This window comes from Oryza brachyantha, chromosome 3 (genome assembly GCF_000231095.2).
Source record: "Oryza brachyantha chromosome 3, ObraRS2, whole genome shotgun sequence".
In the NCBI taxonomy this organism is placed as follows: domain Eukaryota; kingdom Viridiplantae; phylum Streptophyta; class Magnoliopsida; order Poales; family Poaceae; genus Oryza; species Oryza brachyantha.
This window is the reverse complement of record NC_023165.2, coordinates 6,478,846-6,487,758: the sequence shown is the minus strand read 5'-3', so window position 1 is coordinate 6,487,758 and position 8,913 is coordinate 6,478,846. Positions and strand designations below refer to the sequence as shown.

The following is an 8,913-nucleotide window of genomic DNA, read 5'->3' as shown; positions in this document are numbered from 1 at the left end:
CTAGTATCAAACCACATATCTGATATTGTTGCGCACCGTTACCAAGTCCTCACTATGTACACATTGTTCTGGCCATCAAAGCTCAAATCTTAATGATCCATTCGCATAATAGAATTAGGGAATCTGAAAAAATGCTTAAAAACAAGGCAAAAGTAAAGATTGCTGGGTGTCCTTACAGCTGCGATGCTAAAGGAAGTATGGGCTGTCTACTTAAATATTACTACCTACTTCAGAAACATCAACAGGTAAGTAGTCATCTATGAACACTGGCTTCCTTGCTGGCATTTCTTAATCAATACAACGCTGTTGCAGTGGATACTGCATGAAGCAATTGCATTTGAAAATTGTGATGACGCCAGACATGCAGACGTAGCGACATGATCATGATAAAACCAACACGGAGGTGTTGATGCAGCAAATCAGCAACCATCCAATAACTTGTGTCGTCACTAATCAAGAGTCCAAGGCTGTGCAAAGTCAAAGAAAACTGCCAAAAGCATTGTTTAAGTACCAAGCACAATCAATATATCCCACTGCCTGCTAAAGCATGCTACCCCGGCAGCAGTTGTTGCAATGCTGGATTTGAATACGATGCAACTCACCCCACCTAAACAAAAGCAGCTAAGTGTGCACAGTCTGATGATCTGAAAAACTAGGGATTGCACTGAAGAAAGAATCAATCTTAGGAAACTTATGACTCAAAAGTTCAGGTACACAGTAAGCATGGTACATGGTGACGAAACAACTTGAAATGTTTACGCTGTCAGATAACATCCACTCATTAGTGGAACAAAAAGTAAGCAAATATTTCCATGCACATAAGTTGTAAGGTTTATGGATATTGTAATAAAATCAAGAGTGCTGACAAGGGACCAACAATGGCAGCCATTGTTGCTGCCAAACAATATACTATACATAATTTCATCCATTGCATATTCAAGATTTGAAGTGAAAAGAAACTGGATTTTAACAATGCTATAAATTGAATATAAAGTGGTGTACGTTGCTGATACAGATAGGAATTCCAAGGCAAGTTGCAAGATCATCTTATAAATCATTCATTGTCATATGTGCAGGTGCACTTGTTCACAAAACATTAGTACAATGAAGGATGGTAAGGTGAGGAAAGGAAAATATGCAAGTTTAGCACCTTTTTTTTCGGACACGACGGGAAAAAAAGGATGATGTCAAGATAATATCAACCAATATCCAATTCTGTTGTACTGCATAAATTAGAACATGTTAGCTAAAGCCCGTACAGCACAGACGAAGCAACCATAGATCACACGACATGTCTGGAGGTAACTATTCACTGCGACTAATTCTCAGTAACAGAGGGTAGCAGTGCTCTTCGTTATAGTTGGGCCATGATCTGTAATCACCCAACACATATTTTTTGTGCATATTCCAGACAGTTGGATCATAATTCTCTATCAACTCACAAGACAAACCATTCTTTTTAATTACTTCTAAGAATTTGCTAAGTGAATCACCTCTCCTCGGGCTCAAAAATATGGCCTGTGAGGTTTCTGAATGCTTCAACAAGGATCGGACTGCCCTTGCAAGGCTCCCATGGAATTGCTTGAAAAATGTGCTGCAGTACAAGTGAAATATGAATAAGAAAAATCTTCTAAAACTGACTTTGATAGTGATCACAGTATTAGCCTAATTTCTAAATATTTACTACAGAATTAACTCCCAGTTCCAATTTATATTTTTTATACAGAGATGCTGATAAGGAGCTCTGGCGTTACTAAAATCTACTGTTGGCTGGTTAGGCGCTTCAAGTGCCATGCTCCAAACTAACACTAGAGGATATCAACAGTAAAGGAAACAGATCATGGTGATAATTGGTAAGAAACTAGAATAGCAAAGAAAGAGGTAGAACATACCAGTCACTTGCAACAATTATATCGAAGGAACTAATAATTTCTGAAGCAGGCTCATGATCCCAATGAAGAATCATAGATTTAACTTTTGTTTGACCAAAAGTTTCTGCATTGATGGATATATTCTGCTGAATATCTGAGGGATAATGGCTTACAAAGACCATAGAAGCAATCTTAGTGTTTAAAATAAATAGCAAAAACAACACGTGTACCTGATATTAAATCAATACTGTGCAAGATTAGTGTAAATGAAACTAAGAAGGATACATTGAACTACTTGTGGATTTCCATCCGAAATAACAACCTCATCAGCATCTGTGCTGGCTGCAATAACAAGTCCAGCCAATCCATAACCAGATCCAAGCTCAAGCACCTTTGTGGACCTGGAATAAGTTTAAGCAGTCAATTATCTGAGAGATATAGCACAGAGATCAAATTTAGGTAAAGCAACAATAGGCTGTTACTGTCAGTGGTCAGAATGAGTTCCCCCTGTACATAATATGGGATAAGGAAGATACACAACTAGAGTTTCATATGGGGTCATGAGAGCACAAAAGTATCATGAGGTACAATAAACTGTGCAGCATGTGGTTTACAAATCATGAGCCAATGCACCTTTTCATGTTAATTGAATTTCTGATCTTGATCTCCTATATGACAAAAATGTCACCAATAAAAAATAGCAGAGGAAGAAAAATAGTGGAAACTGTACTAAGGCTTACGTACATATACAGATATACTGCTCAAACCCCCTTCCTATACCTATATAAAATTGATATGATTTACACAACAAGCCTGCAGTATTTTGTAACATCAAGGATGCACCCTATGGTCCAGTTCAACCTAGCCATGGCTCCAGGGAAGTACCCATTTCGCTCAAATTCCAAAGGAGAAAAATTGTTTTTTTTCCTAAATCCAGTATTAGTTAAATATGTCATCCAGGAACATGATGAATCCACAATGCAAGTTCAGAGGACATACACACACACAGAACCATCCATATTGGGGCAAGAGTGTCACACAAGTAATACACCATACAACCAAGTACCAACCTGAACATATCCGAATGGTTGATACAGTAGTATGCAAGGACCTCTTCTGACGGCCAACAACCTTCAGGGGAAAAAACAACCATAAAACTAAGCATGATATTGAGTTCTATGGGACATAAGACAAACAGTGTCGCATGCAAAGCACAGTGTAAGAACAACAAAGAAGTTGAGAATTCAGAATCAAGTGTTATTAATATGGCACTTTCAACCTGTGTGGTGTTGCTACATACTCTCTCCAGTTTGAAAATACTTGTCGGTTTGGACAGCATGGTTTCCAAAAAACAACTTTGATCACTATTTTCTATTACAATATATATAGAAATATCAACAAATATATGATTTTATTGAAGTACTTTTCAATATTACTCTATACATATGATATCCATATTTCTGAAGTAAATATTTTAAAAGTTATTTATAGTCAAAGTTCTACAGTCTATCCAAAACAACAGATATTATGAAACTAGAGGGATTAGCACTCCTACTAGTAAAGCTCTACTGCCAACTGAAGTGAGGGTCAGATCACTGACAGTACAGCATAGTGTGCAGCTTCTGATGTCACAGTAATCTATATGTCAAGACGCCTAGGTAGTTTACTGCAGATAAACAACCTGCAGATCATGATAGCAGTAATACTAAAATATAGCATGAATTTAGTGTTAGATAGATCGGTTTGAAAGCCTATTAGGTGTATGGTAGGAACATGGAAAATTATGTGCATAGAAGGTTAACAAGGACATGAAAGGAAATAATTCTACACAGTAAACAAGAGATTGGGCGTGCATACATTTTTAAATTCCTTTTCCATACCAGATAACCAAAAAAACACTTGAACAAGAAACTTACATACAAGTCCAGTAGTGTCAATGTTGTGTCTGTTAGAAGCTACAATGTCATTTAGTTCAAGGGAATCCTCTCTTCTGTATCTGCAATCAAGAACCACAATAATAAACAGCTAGAAAGTGTGTCAACATTTCTAATAATGATAGCTGAAGTTAAATACACATGCAGGGATTTGTAGGGGGGGGGGGGAATCGGATTATTAACAGTACCACCAGAGAAAAGGAAAGAAGATCAATGAGGAAACAACCGCATTCAATATGACACATGCTAGGGAAGAAAAATACTAGACTACTTACACTAGATTAAGTTTAGGTGAACCTTCACATGGCAACTTATAACAAACATAAACATCGCTATTGCATTCCACAATATTCTCATTTCTACTTGATGAATCTGCATGTGATTTAGTTAACTGGGAAATTGGCAGCACATGACACTCAATCAGATCAAAGCCACGGGATGTCTTTCTGGAAATTTTGTTTGTATCATTTTTATCCTGCTGGTCGTTAGAAGTTTCCTCTGCAAAATTAACCAGGAACAGAAATAAATAAACATCATTAATAAACACATAACTTTTAACACATGAAAATGCTAGCTATTGAAACTGTATAAATGTGGGATTTTAAGAATCCATAGTAACAATGAGATGCAGTTGTGCCAGTTGTGTTAATGGATAGCAGCCAGTGATCACCACAATATGAAATGAAGGCAACTACCATTTTGTCATGTCTTTTACGGGGTAGGATGCTAACATTGACTGTATGTCTGTAGCCCCTTACGTTTCTCATGGTTAAACAGTGCAGAATGGTAAAAGTAGATAAAATAACTTGTGAAATTGCACTGGCAGTCCACAACAATTGTTCTTAACATGCTTATCCCCAGTTGGTGAAATGCAAATGGGGAGAGCACAAAGGCCCGGGCCGTAGTTTCAATCACTGCCCCGAATATCGATATCAGGCAAAATCAAGAGTTCCAGCTTCCAGTTACATGCTAACAATTCAGATTTTTTTATAAAAAATCATCACTGTTACTACTTGCGTACAGCAGCTTTGCTGCATACAAGCGGCCTCATCTTTTCGCTTCTACTCTTACTCATTTGAATTTTCAACCTTAAATTTAGATTTAGAGTGGATTTTAGAGTTTTTTCATCATAGTTTATTTTCGAGCCTTGGCTTTTAAATCACTAAAAACACGTATATAAAATTTGTATTCATAAAATATTTTTCATTTACAAACATGTCGTTTTTTTTTTAACTACACAAGCCAAACAATCGCACCCGCTCCTAATCCTTGGGGAGTGGAGGCCAGCTGCCTTCATCCTATCCCCTGCGAGGGAGCTTTCACATTTTCAGTGGATCGGTCAGATCGAGCGGAACCGAACGCTAAACAAAACGAAGCGGATACAGAACTACAGAAGTTGCCTTGGAGGCGAGAAGGGGGAGGAATCGGCGGGACCTGGTGCGCGGGAGGAGGAAGCGGAGCGCGCGAGCAGGGTGCGGCGAAGGATCCGCCACCGCAGGCTTGCATTGGATGCCCCACTGGCTGCTGGCGCGGACGCCTGCGGCGGCGCCGCCGGCGGCGGGGAGGGCGGTGAGGCGGAGTCCATCGGGAGCACGAGATGTCTGGTCTCTCGAATGATTCTGTTTCGCTCGCGGCTCGCCGAAGGAAAACACCGATTCGATGGCACGGGTCTTCGTTTTTGCGTGGTTCGAGTGTTCGACCCGAGCCAGGTACATGCACATGGTTCAATCGAACCAGTTTTTTTTTTCTCCGTAACCTCAAATTATAACCGCTAGACTAGCAAGTCGTAAGTCGTAACAGTAGTACACTATCACCCAATACACATACGTGACGACATGTCACGATGTTAGGAGAGCTGGAAGCCCGTAATACACCGAGGAGGTGTACCGTGTAACGTAGAGTTGTGATCAGTTCCACGATCAGGAGTGGTCAAATCTGGATGTTGATGTGCCTGGTCTCGTCGCCGGGAGACAGCGAGAAGGTGGCCTGCGATGTGCTGTTGTCGTAGGTGACGGAGACGATGTACTCCCCGAGGTAGCCGCTGAAGCTGTAGGCGCCGTGCGCGTCGGTGGGGCCGGCGGCCTGCCCCGTCTGCCACTCCTGCAGGAGGCGGTCGACGACGTCGCCGACGGGGAGGTTCTTGAGGTTCCAGTCGGTGAGGCACATCTGGTAGCAGCCGCTGGGGTGCAGCGCCGTCCACAGCATGACGCCGGTGACGGCCGGGTGGGAGTAGGCCTCCCTGAGCACCTGCTCCAGGTAGACGGCCTGCGTCTGCGCGTCGAACCGGTTGCTGATGTCGATCTCCGTGAACCAGATGGGCAGGCCGAGCGTGGCGAGCTTGTCCAGCACGGCGCGCATGAGTGGGATGTTGGGCTTGAGGAAGTGGCCCTCCAGGCCGATGCCCTCCAGCACGGCGCCGGCGTTGCGGAGGTCCTTCAGCTTGGCCACGTACGTGTCCACGGTGGAGGACACGTCGTCGCAGGTCTCGATCACGTTGAACTCGTTCATGAAGAGCGTGGCGAGCGGGTCGGCGTCCTGCGCCACGCTGAAGAACTCCGCCGACGCGTTGGGCCCCAGGCGCTGCTCGTAGAAGTTGTAGTGCAGCATCTCGTTGTTCACGTCCCAGTGCGCGAACTCGCCGCGGTACCGCGTCATCAGGTTCTGGATCCGGCCGTTCACGGCGGCGCGGAGGTCGTCCGGGGACAGGCCCTTCACCCAGCTCGGCGTCGCGTCCTGGTTCTCCCAGAAGATGTTGTGCCCGCGCACCATCACGCGGTGCGACCGCACGAACGCCAGCATCTGGTCCGGCACGTCGAACCGCAGCTGCCCCGACATGGGCTCCGTCGAGTACCACTTCAGCTCGTCCTCGAACACCGCCGCGTTGAACCGATCCACGAACCATTTCTGCACCGGAGTGCCACACGTTTTAGCCTCTCTTTTTATTGTGCATTTTCTTCACTGATTTTGACGCGATACTGAACGTACCTGGTAGGCCTGGTTCCCCAAGATGGTGGAGGCGATGGCCGAGCCGAACGGGAAGTCCTTGGCGGTTTGTCTCACGGAAACCGACGCACCAACCACGCGCGCGCCCTGCTGATCGGCAACGTGGATTGTAGCCATCCGCTTCCTCCTCTGCTCGGGCCAAAACAGATCAGGTTAACAGAGTCGCATCATATCGGCACGATGACACGTCTAAACGAAAATGTTACCTTCCGGATCGTGTCTTTCTGGTGCATGGACCACTGATCCGGCGTGAACGGCTGCAGCGAACCGCTGGCGACGGTGATCTTCATAGGGCTCTTGTCAGCATTCTGAGAAACACGTCAACAAATGGACAAGACATCATCATCGTGATCATGATAAGAAACGCTACTAAAATATTATTAGTACATCATGTCATCCTCGGATGCCATAAAGTGGTTGCATTCAAGTGAAACTGCGCCATATGTACAAGTATATACATGTGTGTTTACCTGAAAGAAGATGACGGAGGTTTGTGTTGGCGAGTCGAGGACGAAGCCGCCCTTCAGGAAGGCCCAGCAATCGTTCCTTGCAAGAACCGTGCCGATGCACCGCGCTCCGGCATTGTCCGGCGCCAGCCTCGCCGTGATCAGAGCAGAGGACGCACCTTCCAGCTTGACCCAGCCTGTGCACGTCGTGAAAAATGCCTTGTTGGTTTGATTGTTTGATGATCTGTAACTGGAACGTAACACGATCTGACGACACACATGAACAGGGTTCCCGGCCGGCGAAACTCACTTGAGAAGGTGTACATGGTGGTCTTGTTGAGGTTGTATACCACGTACGCCGGCGAGAAGACACCGGTCTCCGTCGTGCGGTAGCCCGTCGGGTCGTCGCTGTTGCCGAACCGCAGAACCCCGCCGTTGTACAGCGCCGGCTCCGGCTGGCCTCTGCACTGAACGCCACACGCACATTTCAATACAATACCGATGCATTAGCAACTCCCATTATATTCCATGCACGTGACGAAGTGACGAACTGGCTTGGTTCAGTTTACTGCTGAGATGGTTGCATACATACTGAAACTTCTCTCAAAGTTCCTCGGTGTGATAGTAATTAATTAAGCACAACATGATTGTCTAGATAGCGACAGAATGACACGAGGGCACAAGAAAAGTGCAGCTAAGCATACAATAACAATAATCAGTAAGCATCTCACTTGCCGTGTTAGGCATGAAAATGCATGTTAGGCCTGTGTAATTTGGCTCTGTCGCTTGCCTTGGCGCCTTGCGGAGCTTAATTGGGCAGGCATGATGAGCTAGCTAATAATAACTGACCATGATACAATCAGACATAACCAAGAACTCGGCGAATGCTAATACTAAAATACTGTGGAAAAGCGCAGCACAATAGTTGTCATTTGTTCCGTGTGACGATTTTAATTGGTCGTCAGGTAGGTACGGGTGGGCTTGTGGTCTCCCAGCGCACACATGACAACAAACTGAAATAACTGAAGAAAAGGGTCATGTGCAGTGTGGGAAGGAAGCCGTGGCGGTCCAGTGGCTTCAAGCTTCGTCATCTTCCTCGTTCTCTTCCTATAGTCTCCATGCCATTAGCTCCCAGAAGAGGGAACGCCATTGATAAACAATGCAAGGATTACTATGGACAAAACACTGGCTTTTAATTACCCCCCAAGTACATGTCAGCAAGCTGAACTACCACACGGCTAGTAAGCTAGTACGTGTCGAAAAAAAATGCTCAAGGATGATTCATTTTGGGACTTACATCGGTGTAGGCAGTGTAATCGTACCAGCCATCTGCATGACAACCAAAAGTTCAAACAGCGTCACATCCTCCGAACTTACTCGCACGCATGAACGCGATAAATAGGAAGAAAAGAGAGATAGACACTGACGGTTTCGAGACCGGGACTGACCAGGAGGCACCGCCGCAACGAGCTCATGGCCACACTGCAGCAGCGTCCACAGCACGAGAAATCTCACGGCATGCAGAGAAAACCTCCTCATCTCTTTCAGTGGCTCCGTCGTCAGAGCTCCTCCCAGCTCCTTGCTAAGCGTTCGACGAGACCAACGAACCTTTCAGGCTTAGCAATGGCTAGCTGAACTGAAGAATGGATGTATGTATGC

General features: G+C 44.8%; 2 protein-coding genes across 4 annotated transcripts; both read right to left on the bottom strand.

The window, feature by feature from the left end:
* Positions 1-5,474, bottom strand: LOC102717508 (calmodulin-lysine N-methyltransferase). Of its 2 annotated transcripts, XM_015835738.2 has the most exons (9): positions 5,240-5,474; positions 4,081-4,303; positions 3,788-3,867; positions 2,942-3,002; positions 2,157-2,272; positions 1,893-2,025; positions 1,494-1,594; positions 1,151-1,223; positions 1-487 (listed from the first exon to the last, which is right to left on the bottom strand). In XM_015835738.2, exons 1-9 carry the CDS (start codon positions 5,388-5,390, stop codon positions 478-480), a joined length of 948 nt encoding a protein of 315 aa, XP_015691224.1. In that variant the 5' UTR covers positions 5,391-5,474; the 3' UTR covers positions 1-477. The 2 variants fall into 2 exon arrangements, with proteins under 2 accessions (XP_015691224.1, XP_006651210.1); XM_006651147.3 differs by lacking the exon at positions 1-487 and having other exon boundaries at positions 990-1,594.
* Positions 5,475-5,724: 250 nt separating this feature from the next.
* LOC102701898 (endo-1,4-beta-xylanase 5-like) lies at positions 5,725-8,913 on the bottom strand. 2 transcript variants are annotated; one of them, XM_015835736.2, is made up of 7 exons: positions 8,682-8,913; positions 8,552-8,583; positions 7,565-7,721; positions 7,279-7,451; positions 7,015-7,116; positions 6,791-6,937; positions 5,725-6,709 (listed from the first exon to the last, which is right to left on the bottom strand). In XM_015835736.2, the coding sequence occupies exons 1-7, from the start codon at positions 8,791-8,793 to the stop codon at positions 5,735-5,737; spliced, it is 1,698 nt and encodes a 565-aa protein (XP_015691222.2). In that variant the 5' UTR covers positions 8,794-8,913; the 3' UTR covers positions 5,725-5,734. The 2 variants fall into 2 exon arrangements, with proteins under 2 accessions (XP_015691222.2, XP_006649724.2); XM_006649661.3 differs by having other exon boundaries at positions 8,703-8,913.

Bases quoted from the DNA above. Each gene is read 5' to 3' on its own strand.
- LOC102701898 (XM_015835736.2), bottom strand. From the start codon at position 8,793: ATGAGGAGGTTTTCTCTGCATGCCGTGAGATTTCTCGTGCTGTGGACG. The intron at 7,452-7,564 runs GTGAGTTTCGCC...CGACGTGCACAG, and splicing joins CACCATGTACACCTTCTCAA to GCTGGGTCAAGCTGGAAGGT. The intron at 6,710-6,790 runs GTACGTTCAGTA...ACTCCGGTGCAG, and splicing joins TGGGGAACCAGGCCTACCAG to AAATGGTTCGTGGATCGGTT.
- LOC102717508 (XM_006651147.3), bottom strand. From the start codon at position 5,390: ATGGACTCCGCCTCACCGCCCTCCCCGCCGCCGGCGGCGCCGCCGCAG. The intron at 4,304-5,239 runs GTCCCGCCGATT...TTAATTTTGCAG, and splicing joins TTCCTCCTCCCGCGCACCAG to AGGAAACTTCTAACGACCAG. The intron at 3,868-4,080 runs GTAAGTAGTCTA...TCTTGATTGCAG, and splicing joins TCACCTAAACTTAATCTAGT to ATACAGAAGAGAGGATTCCC.